Source organism: Cyanistes caeruleus, chromosome Z, assembly GCF_971803275.1.
Source record: "Cyanistes caeruleus chromosome Z, bCyaCae1.hap1.1, whole genome shotgun sequence".
Lineage (NCBI taxonomy): Eukaryota > Metazoa > Chordata > Aves > Passeriformes > Paridae > Cyanistes > Cyanistes caeruleus.
Genome location: NC_141732.1, coordinates 57,612,752 through 57,632,686, shown reverse-complemented (window position 1 = coordinate 57,632,686; position 19,935 = coordinate 57,612,752). Strand labels below are relative to the sequence as shown.

The window sequence follows — 19,935 nt, the reverse complement described above, 5'->3', positions numbered from 1 at the left end:
CTATACTTCAGTGTATTTCATAACTGGAGGCTGGACTTTGCAGTCAGACCATATTTTGTCTTTTATGGCTGAGCCTTTACTCCTTCAGATATTTAGGAGCCTAATTCTCAGTAAGTTACTTGGAATAAATTAATGAAATAATATGTTCAAGGATTTGGCTTTATTCTTAATCTGAGCAGGAAGACTTCATTTGAATAACAGAAAGGGCATGAAATCCAATTATCAGAATGTGGCCCACATAGTATTCAGGCAACACTCTTACAGACAGACTTGCCTTTTAATATTTTGGTGACAATTTTTGGTGACAATTACTGTACATAACAAATGTGATGGAAATATTTTGCTAGATTTGATCTTGTCAAAAAACCGCTGAAACTTCCCTATAACCACCATGCTCAGTTCAGAGATCAGAGCAAGGTATAGGTATCTTTGACACTTGTCTAATTATATGTCCCTGCTAGGTACTTATTGGCCTTCTGCCAGCCTGGTGTATGATGACAGGAGCACAGGAAGAGATTTTCCAGGATAACCACCACTTCTGTCCATACAGCCCCTGAGGCTGCCTGTGTGCCATTGTGCAGCCCTGTAAGAGATTCTCTGACCAAAATCTTGCGTTTGATTGAAAACCCTTCCCAGCTCCCAGCCTTCTAGTATCTCCATGATACATGAGGGACTGCTGTTGTTCCTTTTTCACTTATGTTTGGTTGAGCTCAATTTCTGGTGTCATACGATATGATGGGCCTTGGGGTTAAGGTGACTGCTCTGTGCTCGTGCATGGGTGTGAGTTAGTGTTCCCTGAGTGAAGAACTGCAGCTGACATGGTGCATCAGGTCTTGTCTAGCATCCTGTATGATGGTCTTTATATTTCTGTACTAGCAGTATCTCACCATTGTAGTATCGCACTGTATTTGGAATGGCAGAATCATGACACAGACTCTCTTAGCTTTGGTTGCAAAAGAGAGCAAGTTTTATTCTTCTAGATCTTCTTTCATAGACAGTTCTGAGAAGGTCCGAAAGGTAAAACTCTCATTGGTGATGAAACCAACACATCACCATCATTGGACAATTAGGAAACACCACTCCCTGACTGTTTCTTTCAAGTAAACAACAATGATCCAAACAACACCTGCAGAGATAGTTTTTCTTCTCTCAGGACTGTTTGGATTCCTCCTTATGATTTCTCAGGCCAGAGTGAGAATGTTGTGTGACTTAGTTTCACACAGGCTCAAGCTAATGCCTGAAGCCTAAAAATCACTTATTTGACCATTGTCATTTCCCATATTGTAGCTGCAGGATTAGCAGTACATTTGTATCACACTGTCAGTGTGCTCATACGGCCAGAAACTGAGCGTCACCCCAAGGGAATTAAAAACTAACAACAAAGGACTTTCAACAACTTCTTCTTTGGAAAGGTAAGAAGTGACCCATCCTCTCATTGTGAATACTTAATATACTGTAGGTATTGAAGGCATTTTGTTGTAGTTGCCAGAGTATTCAGTACAGCTAAGATAGTGAGGCTTCTTCCATTTTGGACCCCTTTGCTACACGCATAAAACTTAAGTGTGATCGGCTGTCAAGCTACCCTTTACCTCTCAAAAGGAATTTTTTTTTTTTTTTTTTTGTAAGGGCAAATGATTCTCTCAAGCTTTTCTGAACTAGGTAAGAAGATAATAAATACCCTGTGATAAGTTTTGGACTTACTATGAAGGGGATAGGGTGTTAAAATTTTAAGTTTATCCATAGCATTTAAACATATACACACCTAATGCCACTAGAAAACTTGGGATGAAAAAATGTGTTTGACAAATGTGAAAATAACTAAACAGAAATGTATAACACGCACAGTGCAAGACAGCCCAATAGGTAACTCATAAACCTTTGTGAACAAACATACATGGGTTTGTTTCAAAATCCATTTAAACTTGAGAAGTTTTGTATTTATCCAGTCCAAAGCCCAGAGATACCACCTGTAAGAGTCTACTATAAATTAAGGTCCTTATACTGAAAAATATAATGGAATGACTTTTCAGAGGTACTGTTGAGAACTTTAGAGCTGAAACACAGCAAAGACATATTAAGTTTGAATTTCAAACATTACCTCTGTGCCTTCTGGCTACTTAGAATCTTACAGTGTGGCAGCAATTTGGATTTTGTTGCTTTAGGAACTGTGATTGATGATACTCTAACTTAGTGACTCCTCCTAAGAAAACTCTGAAAGACATCCAGGTCAGTGTGTAGGTCAATTTTTATTTATGACCTATTACATACTGATATATTTTAAACAGTAATTTAAATTAGCTCCATTTGCTTTATTAAATATGATTACTGTGTATTTGTACTCCGAATCCCACTAGAATCCTAAAGAGGAACAAAGACTCCATTTGTCTGTGCTGCACAAATACAAGCTAAACTGGTCTGCCTTTCAAACAGGTTGTAATCCAAATATAAGCAGAGGTTCCAAAGACTTGCAGGTGAGGCAGCCCATGGTGCACATGACTAGGTGACAGTTTTGGTCAGAGCTGTAAGGACAACTTGCAGAACATCAGCCCATCAGTGGTTTCTAAGGAAGTAGTAGGTTTTGCTGCAGAGAAAAGTTGGAAGAAAAGATTTGTAAACTGTGAAGTTTTTTTTGTGGGCACTCCTCCCACATGTACCAGACTGTGTGGAAGAAAGCACTAAGTATTCACTAGCAAAGTAACATCTGGGTAGGAGAGAGCTGAAAGGGAATAACACTGCAAAAGTGACACTAGACCCCAGCTTTGAACTGTGAAGCTGGTGGGAAAGAAATGCTTCAGCAGGGAGCAACTGAGCTGAGGACCTGTGTGAGGTAGTCTGAGAAAATCTTTGTGGGAGACATCCCTCCTCTGGTGAATGAAGATGAACCATCAGCATCCTTGATAAACAAACATGGTGCCTAAGTTAGGACGTACAAGTCGTGCTCTTTGCAATGGCCCACCTGCTACTCCTGGAAGGAAATAGAAATCCAGCCAGAATCACATTGGTTTCATGTAGTCATAATATTGAATTCTGCCTGGATTTCATTGTAACCCAGCATCAGTTAATATCCATGTGTTGTAAGGTATTAGTCACAATTGGATTTACACTTTTCTCATAAATTTATTGCAAAGCATTTTACTGCAATTGTGATTTTCAAAATTCAAATTGTATCTTTTATTGAATAGCTGTTGCAGAACACCATTACGTTATAGACTTCAGTATCTGGAATATAGTCTAATTTATATCATTCTATCAAACGTCCATCAGATTTCAAGCTGGGTTTGAGGCTACTGCATTTGAATCAACAAAACATGTACAAATTGGAAAGCTCAAAAGAAAAATAAGCTTATGGCTTTAATTTCTTTTTCAAATCTACCATGAGGGTGAATAAAATTTCTTTTTAAACAAAAGAATCAGATCCATTCCTTATGAAAACAAACGATTTAGAAAAACAAGGTTAGAATGCCACCTGGGGGCTTATATTGCCATCACAGTCCACTTTAGATCAGAGCAGCATGCAATTTGTACTGTCAGATAAAAAAACATTGTTCACTCCATTTTCTTCACAAAGTACAGTCAGACTTTGAGGAATTCATGCAGGTGTTATTCCATTTTATGGAACTTGCTTCCTTAGACCTTCAGCAAGAACATAATACAAGAAAGAGGCACTGAAGAAGCAAACCAATTTGCTTTGCAAAGAGAAACACAGCATTACGCGCTGTATGAGGTACTCTATTTTTCACAGATGAAAGTAAACCAAACACAAGAAACACAAAATAAGCTCATTTATTGACAACCCATAGAAAAGAACAGATTACATCAGATGGAGAAGGCCACAGTTTGTGGAGGCAGAAAAGGGATTGCTCAAGCACAGATAAACTGCAACATCAAAGCATTAAAAATGGAAATACATAGATAATAGCTCTAATCCATTAAACTAGTGTTAAAAATAAGATTTTCCTCAACTTTAATTTGAGGGATTGTGCCAATATGACAAAAGTGAGACCTGATAAGAATCTTTGCCAGAAATTAGAACTTAACACAAATGAAGGCTATTAGTATGTGGGTGGGGTAGCATCCCCACACTACTACTATTCATCTGCATTTTCGGTGAACTTTTCTGAATCTGACCAGACAGAAGAAATTAATATATGTTTTGCACACTTAGATGTTAAATGTAAAGCCAAGGGGAGAGAGAAGATTTTCTTGAGAATTTAGTCAAGTCACCATTTAGTTTTCCCTTGGCCAAGAGCAGTGTGATACCTTTCTCCAGTTCTCTCCAGACCGCTGAAATTCTCCATGAAGGGGTGGATAGGAGGACTGCACTACTCGGCTCCATCTCACTTTGTATGATGAGCTGTATCAAAGTCCTAAGACCCCGAAGCGCTCAGATACTTGCTGATTTGTCCTTCCATCTAGTAAGCTGCTCTGGGGTCAAGGATCCAGGAACTTGGGTGTGTGGACCATGAAGGGTGCCTATCTTTAGGGGCAGGGTTATTTTGTTTTTGCTCACATCATGGGTAATTTGATTAACAGAGAACAAAAACAGCATGCAAAGGTGATCCCATATAATTGGGCAACATGTAAATTTCTACCGTGGCTTCAAGTGTAGCTGACACCATTGACTAGAAGGGGTGACAGAGCCTTTTCTTGCAGCCAAAATAATCTAGAAAAATATTATTTATTTTCATATATGAATCTGAACCCATATATATATTTGGTCTGAGATCAACTCCAGAATTTCATGATGGAAGCAGCTGAACATTTCATCAGTGTGGGGAAACATTACTCTCAGATACAACACCATGGGTGAAGCTGCAGAGATCTCCTTAGGATAAAAGAGATCAAGTTAACTTCTACCCATGGTTGTACTTACATTCCCTCACAAGTTCCTGGAGTTTAGATTCAAGCTCACCTAATTCAATCTAATATCCCGAGGCCAGGTCTAGTGCAACAAGGATTCAGGCCAAGAGGAGGAATTCAATGTGCTCAGGTGGTATCACTGGATGATCTCCTACCAGTCTCCTAAACCTCTAAATGCTGGTGTTTAATTGGGAGACAGGCGGTCATATGCTAAAATTAATTGAATCCTGTAAGGAACACCAAGAAAGTCCTCTGGTGGCACACTGCATTATCTACAACAAGTGCCCTTGAAATGGCAGGAGCCACAGGGTCCGTTTTTTCTCAGCACTTTTTATCACCTTCAGTCACAAAGTGAACAGGTTAGACAGCATGGCCTCAAGCACCAGAAAGATGCAACTGACAGCTCTGTTATCCTATGACTGCATACAGATGGACTGCATAAGAGGACGAGGGGTTTGGCTACAGAGAGCCAATCCCTAATGAAAATATAGGCCGGCAGCTATTGGTCAGTGAGCTGAGTGGTAGCCAAATCATTGTAAATCAGGTTCTAATGTGGAGTCTTTTGAACAGCCTATATAAAGAGAAGTGCACACTAATAAATGCTCTCTGCTGCACAAACCTCGGAGTGTCGTGTTGTATCTCCGTCTCCCTCGACTGCAACATTATCCCACATCATCCAGGGCCATGCTGCACTTCTAAAAGGGTATACAGAATTGAAATGGATATTTTCTGTAGGAATAACAGGTATCTGAACTTGCGTACCACTCACCTGACCTGGGAATGCAAAGTTAGCCATTTCCTTGGGGGTGGATTTAACCATCACTGAATACAAGGAACAGCAGCATGGATTTTTAAGACGTACATGCTGGTTGTGGAGGACTGTAGCATATGCTGTCTATTGAAATATCATCTCTTGGCTGTTTCTAACTCTGTTTCTTTAGTACGTGGAGTGTTTTGGACTGTATTTGATCTTGGCAGGGTGTGAAATCCTTGCAGGCACTTTTCAAGTGATCTATTTATTTGACATAAACCACTATGTGAATTAGGCATGAATTTTGAAACTGAAATCACAATTATATCTCAAATGTACATGGTCTGATTTAGGGAAGTCACCTTTAAAATAATATTTTCTAGTACTTCCTTTATAAAAATCTCCCCAAGTAATTCTTACAGTAAGACTGATTGTAAATGGTTCACCTGCTCCTAGGGACTCTATTCAGTGAACTAAATATATAGAAAAATTTGAACGGTGTAACTTGAAGAAACTGTAATAGGCTTCAGCAATTTAGAAGAGGTATACAATTAATGTGACATACTGGAAATGCTATTTAATAGAACAACAGATAACCTAGTGAGAGTTTCTATACCTAGTCACTACTGCAGAGGCCAGGATTTCACTGGGGCAAGTTAAAAGGGAAGCCATCGTGCTAGAAGGTGGGAAGAAAAAGTAATCCTCCATTCAGATACTAAGGCCAACGGAAAAGAAACGTCACATTGATCAAAAAGTATCCTAGTTAAATCACAACATGTGCTACAAATATCCTGCAGTGAGTGTTGTCCTACAACACTCCAACATTTTTGCGTAGTTTAAGAGTCTGAGCACAATCCTTTGCCAATGGTTGACAACAACAAGCCATAAATTGCAGAAAACACTGCATCTTGGCCTTGCAAATGCAATGTTGTGATTGACTACACTCTTCACCCAGGCACCATGACAAACACAGCACCAACCACACCAGGAAACTGAGAAGTTGCTTCAGTTTCCTCAAAGTGTACAGTACAATAGATGTTCCAAATAACAAGTAACAACCAAACTGTTTTTCTTAAGATTGTAAGAAGGATTAAAAAAAGAAGTGTACAGAAATTAATACAACCTACAAATGGAGAAAAATTCTGGAAGCAGACAGCATTTTTAGTTTAAAATAGGAATGAAAATATGCCCAGAAGCAGAATTCTGAAGTCAGTTTTAATTAAAGAGACAAAAAGCACTCTCCTGAAGTCCATCTGTAGTGGGTTGACCCTGGCTGTATGCCAGGTGCCCATCAAGCTGCTTTATTACTTCCCTTCTCAGCTGGACAGGGAAAAGAAAGTATGACAAAAGTTTCATGGGTTAGGATAAGGATGGGGAGACATCAACCACCAATTACCATCAAGAGGAAGCAGACTTAACTTGGGAAAAATTTAATTTAATTTATTGCAAATCAAATCAGAGTGAGTAAGATACTGAGAAAAAAGGAAAAAAAAAATCTTACAACACCTTCCCTCCATGTCTTCCTTATTTCTGGGCTCAACTTTTCTCACAAATTCTCTTCCTCATGCAGATGCACTGGGGGATGGTGGAAGGAGGCTGTGGTCAGTTCATCTCATATGGTCATATAGGTCACACAGCTGTAAGTAGTGTTATGCTGTGCAGTCCTTCCTTCCAGTAAATAAAATGTAACAAAATGACTCAACACTTGCCAGTTTGGAGAGTATACCAAATTATTTAGGGACACTGCCAGGGACCAGATTGCTGATGACAAAACTGCTGATTACCATGGAAACCCTGGCAGGTGTACCTACATGCACCAAGTAATTCCACTGGCTGTGCCCTTAGTCTGCAGGAACTGCACCTCCAAGATGGAAATCAGCATGACTGAATTGAAATGAAACAGCAGAAGTTTGCTAAAGGAGGTTACCAACTGCTTTAAGAGTGGTTTATGACTGTTATCAACTTCAGTTGGTTACAAAGCTGCAAGGAATTCACAGCAGTTAACAAATGGCAAAACTCAGATTACACACCACAAATATTTGTTGAATTTAAGTTACTACAGTATAATTTCATCCTAGCATCCCATGCTTTACACACACAGACTGATCAATGGCAAATGTTCAGGAGGGGTGGAACACCTCTTCTGTGAAGTAAGGCTAAGAATATTGACATTGTTGAGTCTGGAGAAGAGAAAGCCTCTTGTGGCCTTCGAGTTCCTAAAGGGAGCCTACGAGAAACGTGGGGTGCGTCTTTTTACAAGGGCATGAAGTGACAGGACCAGAGGGAATGCCTTTGAACTGAAAAAGGGTGGATTTGGATTGGGTGTTAGGAAGGAATTTTTCACTGTGAGGGTAGGGAGACACTGGCAAAGGTTGCCCAGAGAAGGTGTGGATGCTCCACCCCTGGGAATGCTCAAGGCCAGGCTGGATAGGGATTTGAGCAACGTGGGATAGTGGAAGATGGTTCTGCCCATGGTAGAGGAGTTGGAACTAGATGAATCCTAACATCCCTTCCAACCCAAAACATTCAATGATTCTGTGATTTAGAAAAGCACCATAATTCCTGCCCTATGGGAAATCTCAGGCATTGTGTGGATTTATTTGAAAAAATGCAGGCAAAAACCATCAGGGCAAGTGACCTATGTCTATTCAGATGCACAGGGCAGTGCCTGTTGGACACATCTGTACACCTTCAGGGTTTCTTGTGTCTGCTCAAGAATGGGGTTTGTGTGGCCTTTTGGGATGGGTTTTGTGACCTTGCCCCACATTCATCTAAAATTCAACAGGCTTCCAAGATTAATGTCTCACCCCATCAACGTCTATAGCTGTCTAAAGAGTGTGAAGATGGATCTAGGCTCTTCTCTGTGGTGCCAAGCAATAGAACAAGAGGCAATGGGCATGCACAGGACATTCCACTTGAACATGAGGAGGAACTTCTTTACTATGTGGGTGACTGAGTACTGGAACAGACTAACCAGAGAGGGTGGGAGTCTCCCTCACTGGGGATACTCAGGAACTTCCAGGACACAATCCTGTGCTATGTGGTCTAGGACGACCCTCTTGAACAGGGAGGTTGGACCAGATGATCACTATGGTCCCTTCCAGCCTGCCCCAACCTGAGATTTTGTGATTCCGTGAACGGCAGCAGAGCAGCAGGACAGTGAATCAGGTGAGCTTACCCATATTTGTTGCTTCATCCTGACAGGAGCATCAAAGACCCCAGCGAGGGAGGATGGAAACAGCCACAGCCAAGGGATATCTGATACTTAGAAAATATTTTGGTACTTATTCTACTTCAAGAAACAATTGAAGACCATCACAATAAAACGACAAAAACATAATTGTAGTGTGGTAATATGCAATACGGTAATATAGTAAAAGGTATAAAGGGTAGTAAAGTATAGTAAAGGTTAAAGGGTAAATGACATAAATCTTCTGTGACATCTGAAGACAGCGAGGTCAAAGGCCAGTAAATATTTCACTTGCCCGCCGTACGAAGCCGCGCAGTAACACCCGCAACGCCCCTCACGGCGCACCCGCTCGGCGATCGACTGCTCCGGCCGCGCCCGGGCCCGCGCGCCGGTGGGCGGGTCTCCGCGCGGAGCTCGATTGAGCAGCCTGTCCCTCAGCGCTGCAGTCCCCCGGTCCCGGGCCGGCTTCCGATGCTGCGCTGGTTGATCGGCGGCGGCCGGGAGCCGCAAGGCTTGGCGGAGGTGAGGTGGCTTCCTGCGGAGACTTAGGCTTGGGGTGGGTGCCATGAGGTCGGGGTACACTGGGCCGTGGCCGTTCCCTCTTGGTAGGTCTGGGCCCCGGAATGGGCCATGGTCCGGGCCGGCTGTCGGCCTGCGAGGCAGTCGGACTGGTAGAACGGGTTACGGGCATCCTCGAAGAGAAACAGGGACAGTGGGAAAGCACAGAGGCGAAGCTTAAGGACGGTGTCCAAGTCTGGGCACTTCAGTTCAAGGAGGACATTGAGGTGCTGGAGCGTGTCGAGAGAAGGACAACGGAGGTAGTGCAGGGTTTGGGCTACAAGTTTTGGGTGGAGTAGCTAAGGGAGCTCGGGTGGTTTTATTTTGGGGAAAAGGAGGCTCCGGGGAGATCTTAGCACTCTCTCCAACTGCCTGAAAGGAGGGTGTATCCCTGGGGGTTGCTCTCTTCTCCCAGGCAACCAGTGACAGGACGAGGACACAGTCTCAGGCTGCACCAGGAGAAGTTCAGGCTGAGCATCAGAAATAATTTCTTCTAAAGAGTGGTTAGATATTGGAATGGAGTGTTCAGGGTGGTAGTGGAATCACTATCCGTCGAGGTGTTTAAGGACTGGACACGGCACTCAGTGCTGTGGTCTAATTGACAAGGTGGTGTTTGTCATAGGTTGGGCTCGATTTCAGACGTCTTTCCTAACCTGATTGATTCTGTGAACAGCAGAACGAACGAGCTAAGATCCTGCTCGGTGGGAGTTACGGTGTGTAGCTTACATGCAGTTCTTGCAGCTCCTGCCTTCAGGACTCTGAGGTCAATAATGTAAGTTGTAGGCAGTAAGTTATTTATGTGTCACAGTAGTTTGTAGTAGCTTTCCAGCATTTCATCTTATTTCCTCATCCATGAAATATTTTTTGTTATGGAGTGCACTTTGTTATGGAGTAGCACTGACATCCTTGCTGCTACTCAGATTAAGAGTAATGTTACTGAATTAGAGGGACACATGCTTCTAAGAGTCTGCTGAAGTTCTCAGCATGGATTTTACAAGAGTTAATTAAAAGTATTGCTGCGCTCCATACACTTAGTGCTTTTGTAATCTAGGTAAGTATGAGGAAATAATTATTTTTCATCTGCTGTTCGTGAGCAAGTTATGCCAATATCAATGTTTACTTCAAAGGTCAGTACTTAATTTGGGTCCCAGGTTGGAATGATGGTGTGTGGGAATACCTCTAACTTTTGTAATCAGTCAAAATGCCAGATGGATTGCAGTCATATTTGCAGGTTTGTGTGTAGTTGATTTTAGAAGGAGGATAGGAAATACGGTGCAGTTTTCTAAGATGTGCTAGAAAACTGCCTTGTTCTGTGCCCCTCTCCAAAATTTAGACTCTGGCTTTGGTTTATTTAGTGTGATTTAATAAAGCATGAGCATGAATCAAGGTGTGGCCTGCTTCTTCCCTTCTGCCACTCATACCTTGGTTAAATCCAATCCACAGGACTTTTGTTCTCATTGTTTTGTTCTCACAGAGCTGTGGAATGACAGTAATAATTTTGCTTCTCAGTTGAAAATCTGAAGAATAGGTATTGCTGAGGGTTAGTCCCTAGACCTTTTTCTGCCCTGCATGATTTAATACTGTGTCATCTAATAATCTTCATTGCAATTAGTTCTCAATAGGTAGAAAAGCCTACAGCAGCCCACACAGCAGTGTGTGTGGGCTGTGGACTCATGGTGTTTGTTTCCTGTGCTGTGACTTCAGACAGCTGTGGTAGAGTGGCATTGCACTGGGTGAATAGAGGAAACCTGGCAAAGCTGTACTGAGTTTGTGAAATAGAAGTTTCTCCTTACTCTTTTTTTTTTTTAATGTGGAATTGGAAGTAATTTAGACTTAAGCTCCTGCATCTCTTCAGTTGATGGCCAGCCATGGTGTTCATTTTAGGGTGGCTGTGATAGTGGGAGCACTTAAGTGCAGGAGCATCATGGTCTGTGGGAACTAATCTGTCATGCACCATGATCCATAGATGAGTATTCCCCTGTACTCTCATATCCATGTTTTTCATTAATTGAAACAATTTGAAAATCCCGCTTTTTGAATGCTTCACATGATGGAGGTTATACAAATTTTTGAGGTGGCGATGAACATTTTGTTTCCTTTTTTTTATGATTACTTGTGTTGTTTACAAGTCATGCATAAAAACTTGCGTATTTGGAATAGATTCCGTTAACATAACCATACAACTTTTACATCCAAAACTTGGTGCTGCTACAGGAGACTCCAGTTAGTAGTTTGTATAAAAACAATGGATTTCTTCAGAGAAAGAATACTCACATAGCCCAACACTTGTGTAAATATTAATGAAGATCTAAAGAGAGCATAACTTGTTGTGTGACATTTCTGGGGGAAAAGTTGTTATTTTGTTCTCATCTATAAGTACCTTATCAACACGGTACCTTTCAGTATTCACAGGCTTTGTTATAATTAAGATTAGTCTTGTTGTTCAAAAGAAATAGCACCATCTTGTATTGAATAGGAAGTGACATCAGACTGTAGAATTCAGTTGTTAATGATACAAATTCTAAGTTTTTCAGAATGGTGTTAAAATTGTTTTCTGAATATATGTTTTCTGACTGCAGGCAGAAATAATAAGACTATAAAACTTGGGTTTCTTTCAAGCTGTCCATGTGAAGGGCTGTCTGAGGGACTGCAAGAATGCAGTCCACACTAACAAAGTAACAAGTGAAAAGGGACGAAATGAGTGTTGAGAGAACAGGTACAGGAGGTATATGTCATTTCACCTTACAGAGTCTCTCTTGGAATTTTTGCTCCTTATATTCTCAGCCATAACATGGCTTGAACTTTTGTGGAAAAACCTATACAAAATGGGATCTTGCAGCACACATGTGATAAATGGTATATCTCTCAGGACCATAAATCTGTGCTGGTGCATCCTGATGCAGAATTGGTGTTGATGCTAACATGTCATTTTCCCAAATGCTTCAGAGTCCTTTAGGCCTGCCATGAAAGTAAGGATAAGTCTAATATACCGAGATTTCCCTAGAAGTTCTAGAACTGTCATTTTTTAAAGGAGTGTTTTGATTAGCTTTTGATGGGTGAACTCCCAAGTTTTTTAATTTGTTATTATAGTCATGCAGATTCTACTTGCATTATTTTAAAGGGGAACTGCTGTTATCATGTGATTACATAAAATGAGGAACAGTTGCTTCATGAAATGCATCAGGTAGCACAAAACCAAGATAAAATCACAAGAGCTTAATTTAAAAATTAAGAACTCTTAATTTTTAAAATAACCACAGGTTTCTTTCCATCTGTATTTACTATGTCATTCTTAGTTTCTGAAGAATATCATCGTAGTACCAATATCAGAGTAATGGAAAATTACAATTTTTCCTGCAAGAAAAGGTTCAGGTTTCTGAGGATAACATGTTAATCTTTCATGTGGTATTACCTGTCATGTGTACTGGATGTTGTACAGTGTTCTATAGTTGCTGTTTTTACAATGTACGTTCTGTTGAAGTTCTCAAAGAACAGTCTTGGAAATAGTATGATGTTGACTGTTGTGTAAAATGAATCTAGAGGGGAGAGAGTGCTGTCACTGAGTAACTACTGAGCTGCTTAAATGTTTTTTTTTTAAAAAAATATTGTCTGACAATAAGTTGTTCCAGAATGTTTAAAACCTTAATTACAAAAAAGTTGTCTTGAAATAAAATTATGATTGAGATTGGCAGAACTATTCTGCCTTGAAAATGCAGTTCTATGCAGTATTTTATGGACCCTGCCTAGTGATCAGCTTGCTCCAAGTGATTGATTGTTCTTTTAATTAATAGTCTAGTTGGGGGTAATTGCAGATGCTGTTCTATAAAATGATTAATCATTCTCTGTTTTTTTAGGTGGTTTGCTTTGGTATTTTGTGAACAGAATACCAATGGGTGATTTATATATTATGGAACAGGACAGCATTTGTTCTTATTTTGTTTAAATATGTTGTCTTTATATAGGATTTTAAAATTGAACAGTAGATGAAAGTTATGAGAGGTTCACAGCCATCTTGTAAGAGGTGTAATTTAATGAAAAACTGAATGTATGGTGAATTGAGTCATGAGGCTGGCTTATAACTGAACTGGGTTTTCATCTCACTGTATCCGTGATTAAATCTGCACAAAATGTTTTTGTTGAACAGAAAATGCTATATCATAATTTCAAATATATGCCATAGAAATCTATTATTTATGTGAAATAATAGGAAATTTAATTTTATAATTATTTTCATTAAGGCAAAATGGTATTTCAGAAACTTCACACATGAGTCTGTATGTAGGTTGTTAGACATTACAAAGACCTGATGAAAGTAATTTTGATAGTGCAAAATAAATTTACTTCATTTTTTATGAATTTTAGAAATCCTCTGTACAGACAATTGGTGAAGAACAAATACAGAATCCTTACACGGAGCTCCTTGTGTTGAAAGGCCATCAAGATATAGTACGATTTCTAGTGCAAATAGATGATTGCAGGTATGAAATGCCATTTCAAATTGTTTCACAATGTCCTTGGCAATATGTTTGTAAAAATGTAGTAACATTTTAATCCTGTCTTTTTACTTTTGTGGGGTGAAGGCAGGAGAAACTGCTGGTAAGGCAAAGGATGAATACTCCCTTTTCTTGCTATGTTTGTGTATCTTTTGGCTTCTAAGTCCTACTTTAATGAGAAAATAATGGTGATAATGTTATGTTTCTTAGTACAGATTAATTCGTGTGTAAGAATTGCCTCTAGCTAATTCAGCTGTTCTTTATCAGTCTGTTCCTGGTCTGAGTGTTGCCTCCTGTACATGCATAGATTCTCACAGGATAATATGGAGTACTTTCTGCTGCTGTTCTTACAAGATGTGTGTGTTCTATATTTCTGAATTGAGGATAGCTTTTTTACCTTCTGGTTCTATGAAAGAATGTAACATACTCCTACGGATGTGCTGTAGCAATTGGACATGCCATCTTCAACAATGAGTGTTGCTTTTCTGATCTTTTGTTGCACTTTCTTTTGATGCTATAGTGTTAAATTCACTTGAGCTTTGATTAATGCAATTTTTTTAACTTTCTAAGTTTTGAAATTTTTGGCTGCTTTTTTCAGAATGACTACTTAGCAAAAGTAATCATATGCATAACTTCTGTATTACATCTCTTCCAGTTTTATCTGATTCAACTTGCTATACTTCTTTGAAACCTGATAGTTCCTTTGTTTGTCTCCTTCAGGTTACAGCTATATGCACCTTTTTGTATGTTCCTGACAATCTCTATCTGTAACTTCTGAAGACTGAGTTATTTATCTTCTGAGGACAGTTATGTAATAACTGGAGAACTGGTTAAGAGGATAAAGTGATTGTATTTACCTTTGTCACTTAGGAAGTGTGACTGAGAGAATAAATTGTAATAGCTGTACATTACAACCTATTTTCTATTTCAGTTTTCTCTAAATTAGCCTTGCATGTTCTTTAACTTAACATAAATCTACAAGAGAAGAAATAATTTTCTGTCTTAAAAGTAAGGTTGTGAAGTCTTCATACAGTCATAAAATGTAGTAACTCTTGACTGACGTGGAGAATGAAATAGAAAATGTTTAGTGTCTAAGAATGTAAGTAATAGGCAAGAATAGCTCTGTTAAGGAGCTACAGTAATTTATATCTTTTATGAATTAGACACAGAAGGAAAATTCTAATATATTCATCAATACATGGCATGAAGTTAACATGGGCAAGAGTTTGTTTTATACCTTGCAGTGTACAGCAGGTGTTTTGTGAAGGGAGGTTTGTCTCCCTCCCAGTGCACATTGATTGGAAAGGACCAAGCTAGTGGTCTCTTCCAGTTCACAAATGCCCACGGAATCTTATTTTCTAATATTATATATATCTATACATATACATAAATAAAATTTCACAGAAGACTCCATGGAGGATTTTTAGCTTGCCAGTTTTTATTTTTAATGTAATAAATACATATATACGTCAGGAAAGTTACATGCATTAGCACAACACTTATTTTTCTGTGTAGTAGTCTACCAGAAGATTCATATGAAAATGGAAGAATCTTGTATGGTTTCTTCAATCCTTTTTTTCCCTAGATGAGTTATTAAAGTAATAATTGTAATACTTTATCAAAGTATGCATTTCTCAAATGTATATGGGATATGTGTAATTCATTTCTGTAGTAGCACCACAGTATTCTTAGTTTGCATATGCTGTCTTATACAAAGGGGTGTTTTACCATTTTTGGCTTTGTTATTTGGTAGCAGGTAAATTACTAAAGCTAAAATCATGATAATCATTGTAAAACTAAAGCCTTAGTCATGATATTTAAGGTAGGTTATCATATAGCGTATGGATGACAAGTAAATTGTAGCTGGTTAGTATTCCAAGAGTTTGAGGAGTTTAAAAAAGTTGTTTCAATTGTTACTGACAGTAATTCTAATTTTTTTTTTTTTTATCAAGGATATTCTGTTTTCTATATTGTTAAACCCATGATAATATTTTTCACTTTATTATTTTCAGTAAGATTAGTATTGTTACACAGCTTCTGAAATGTTTTTATTTAGTTTCTGCAGCTATTCCATTGTGTGCTTTTTGTCAACTATTGTAAGCCAAGTTTCACGCTTCAGGTCTTTAGATAATATCATCTTAGTGAGAATTTTACAGGAGGATTTTCTTGTTTTCTCAGTGGCTCAGCTAAAACCAGTGAGTGGAAAATTTTCTCAGATTGGTTTTTGAAGATACTAAATAAATCCTCTATGAATGTAACAGAAAGCTGGTTGCTTCTTTTTTTTTTTCTCTTCTTTGCTCTTGTACTTTTTGAACATGGAGTAAGGTTCATATTGATAGGAATATCACTAAAGAAGGCTAAGCCTCAGCAAGAGTCTTCCAAAAACTGGACTGAGATGAAATTGCAAGTAATACTCCAGCATTTGACACATTAAATTAAGCAGAGTTCATAACACGTTTTAAGAATAGATTTTTTTGTTGATCATTTGACCATTCCTTGCTCCTTCAGGAAGCAGACAAAGTTATAGATGATGGTGATCATGACTGGAAAAGACTGAGGTAACCCATGAAGACATGCTTTTTATAACCCTGTTGGAATTCTTGAGTCTTGTTCTTATGTTAAGTATGTGTTGAGAATCACCTATTTAAATGTACTAATTCAGTTTAGAAACTGTAATTAGGATTTACAAATACATGCTTATTCTTTAAAGTCAGAATCTGATATACCTTGTAAGCATTTTTTCTTCCATAAGTATTTACTGCTTTTCCATTACATTACACTAGAATGAAGTTTTCAGTTTGTTACAGTTTTTTGTTTTGTTTGGTTTTTTTCCCAGGTTTGCATCTGCAGGAGATGATGGAATCATATTTCTGTGGAATGCTCAGGTTAGCTGTCTTTTTTAGGGGTGGCTTGTGTGCTTTGGTGAGGGTAGAAGTTGAAGAGATGAAGTAGAAATGTCTAGGAGCAAAAAAGCAGAATAAATAGGAATTGTTGCAGAGCTACTGTTTGAAAATGTAAAAGTGGAGGGAGGCTGTTAAATCTTAGTTTACAAAGGAGAGTTAGGAATGTAGAAGTTGGATGAATCCAAGGGAAGGGTAAGTTTTGGAAGGTAAATGTTATGGGATGACATAGTGATTTTAGAAAAATCATGGTGTTGAAAGCAGAAGTGTGTATGATGTTGTGGCTTTAATTACTCTTTGAAAGTATGTTTTGTGTTTGCTCTAAATGCTGAAATGCTGACATAATGAGATCCCAGACCTGGCAGGATTTTTATATACACTTTAGATTTAAGTGCATTTCAATCACTGTATTAGTAATATCTCTTTAGTATGACTGATTAATGGAGAGCTATCACAAAATTGTATTGGAAAGATACCAAAATCAGTAGAAGGTAAACATATAATGCCATGCAGGAACAGACCTTTAATTGCTTGCTGTAATAAAAATCTCCTTACAACTTTTGAAAACCTTACCTTAAGATGTTAATTTTATCGTACAAATAGTGCTCTGTGTGACACCTGCTGTTTTGCTCTTCTACTCTGTTTCTCCGTATAATTGACAAAACCATAGAGAACTGATGAGCATAATAAGAAGTTTGAAGGGGAGACCTACTGTACCATTTATGGTGTATCAGACATTCAATTGAGGAAGAAAAAATCCCAGACTTTAAATTTTCTTTAAAATCTTCCGAAAAATTTGTGTGACATTTATAATAGTGTAATTTTAAAATACAGAAGGAGAGACTTGAAACTTTTCTTTCGAGCACCTTCTGTTAGTGCTTTGCTGGTTTTGAAGGTCTTTTATAGTTTTATAATTCTATAATCTGGAAAAGTAAGGGGATTTGAATATTAAAACCCACGTGTGTGAATATATATGCCCAGTGTTCTGAGCAGTTTGTGAACATAAAACTCATTTGGATACCCAGCTTTATGAACTGAGTTCCATTTTCTACTTCTGTAGGACTTCTATTGTTCTTTTTAAAGCAAATCCTTGTACTTTTAATTTAAAACATTCGTCCACATCTGTCAAGAAGTTTGCAGTAAAAATTACCCTGTATTTTAGCTGCATGTTTAAAATGCTAGTTTGCTTTTGCATGTTTATTTGTAGGGTTTTGCCATTTAACTAAAATATTAGTAGAAGCAGCTGTAGTTGTCTAAAGCACCAGTTTAAATCTATAGATAATATCCATCCTAAATAAATCTGGCTGGAGTTTGGCCATAGATATAGGTCAGGTTTTTCCAATAATTAAAATTTAAAAAAAATACATTTTCAAGTAAGGGTTTCTCAAGAAATCTAAATTGCTGTAGTACTTAAATTAATTTAATACAGAGTTTTGTTCTTAAGGGCTTTTAGATGTTTTTTACTTAGAGAGTAACTTTTGTTATGTACCACTTCTTTAAATTTAACTCATAGTATGTTATTTAATTTAAGATCTTGAACAGCACTGAAGGTAGAAAGTAGTAAATCCTTAAATTACTTCTGGAAAGGAGATTTTAGACTCAAGAAGTTCTTGATTTAAAAAGTCATTTGATACCTCTATTTTGTGTTACAGTTGGCATTTTCCTATTTCAAACATAATTTTCCCTGTTTTTCAGACTGGAGAAAAACTTAATGAACTTCATGGGCACACACACAAAATTACAGCTATAGCACCATTTTCTTCATCAGATGTTACTGAAGAAAAAAATGATTTGATTATAACAGCATCAGCTGATAGAACAGTTATTGTATCCTTTGATCTGGGGAGAATTTAAAGTTCTACTGGCTTTTTATGGTTTTTACTTTTAAAGGTAACACTGACGCAGGTTGCATCCATCTCAAAACTTAATGGCTACCAATACCCACTAGATTTAATTGGATTACACAGGGGTTTCTATTTATTGTTCACACGTAGATACAGTCCTTGCCACAAAAATGAATCCATAACAGGCTTTTATGAATATATCATTTAGGCCAAATATTGAAAAGACTTTCAGGGTTTAGGATACCAGGTTTCTGCAGCTCTTTCCTAATCTGTCATTTAGTTACCAGCATGACATTTACATTTATGATACATAGAAACTTTTCTGTTTCCTTAATGAATAAAGACAGGTTTGGGACTGCACTAGCGGCAGACAGATTCAGAAAGTGTCATGTTTCCATTCTACTGTAAAGGTACTGAGGAAACCCTGTGAATGTCTCTTGTTTTGTTTTTTACATTAAGTTATTATGTCTGGCTCATGGATCATGTGTGCAGGTGTCTTGGAATGAACAGCATTGCTTTATTTAAGAATAGGTACATAATGAACGGCTCAGAAGTGGGCACAATTCTTAATTTGTTTTTGAAACTCTTAATATCTCAATTTTGTTTTTCAAAGGATGTAGAACAAAGGTAATGGTGTGACTTGGTTTTATTACTGTGTTGGAAAAGGCGACCTAAAACATATAAAGTTTTTGATGAAAAATTTAACATATTAGTGTGCAATTAAATATGTATTTCTCAGAGACCTTGATACTGTATTTCACAGATTTATCTAACTAAAGCTCTTTATCATTTCACTGAGAAATTCCCTGAAGAACTTTTGCAGGAGACATATATCTGATTTTTTTTTCTGCAGTGTTTGACAGTTCTTCAAAGACTGAATGTATGGTTGTCTGGAGGGAGTGATCTATGTGTTTGGAACCGAAAATTAGATCTCTTGTGTAAGACCAGTCATCTTACTGATGCAGGTAAAAATGGAAATGACTCATTATAGCTGTTAAAGTGCAAGTAAAATGGATCTCTATAATGATGCAAAACCAACTTGGCAAATTAATTTTAATTCTAATAATAACATTATGTATTAGAGCCACTCTTTATTTTTTTAAATGTCAGATTTAATAGTTTCTGAACTAAGACTGCTTTTAATGTTCTGTGCTGTGTGAATTTTAGAATATCTCAGATCTCAGTAACTGTACATTATCTCTGACTACAGGGCTAGAGCTCAGATGCTGATTTATGTGTTTGCTGTAACATGTACCCAATCCTTTGACTGACTTCTTGTGTGATTGAGTGGGAGTTCTATTATATTTATAGGTGAAACTTTGTAATAGTAGAGCAGTAA

At 38.0% G+C, this 19,935-nt stretch overlaps 1 protein-coding gene across 1 annotated transcript in view; it reads left to right on the top strand.

The window, feature by feature from the left end:
- The first annotated feature begins 9,117 nt into the window (after window positions 1–9,117).
- The window catches only part of WDR41 (WD repeat domain 41), a 27,993-nt gene continuing 17,175 nt past the window's right edge, over window positions 9,118–19,935 (top strand). Inside the window, exons 1-6 of the mRNA XM_023944614.2 lie at window positions 9,118–9,323; window positions 13,722–13,837; window positions 16,689–16,737; window positions 18,448–18,579; window positions 18,944–19,006; window positions 19,450–19,561. Of these exons, the coding sequence (XP_023800382.1) occupies window positions 9,273–9,323; window positions 13,722–13,837; window positions 16,689–16,737; window positions 18,448–18,579; window positions 18,944–19,006; window positions 19,450–19,561 (523 nt within the window). The 5' untranslated portion in view covers window positions 9,118–9,272. The remainder of the gene's footprint in view (window positions 9,324–13,721; window positions 13,838–16,688; window positions 16,738–18,447; window positions 18,580–18,943; window positions 19,007–19,449; window positions 19,562–19,935) is intronic.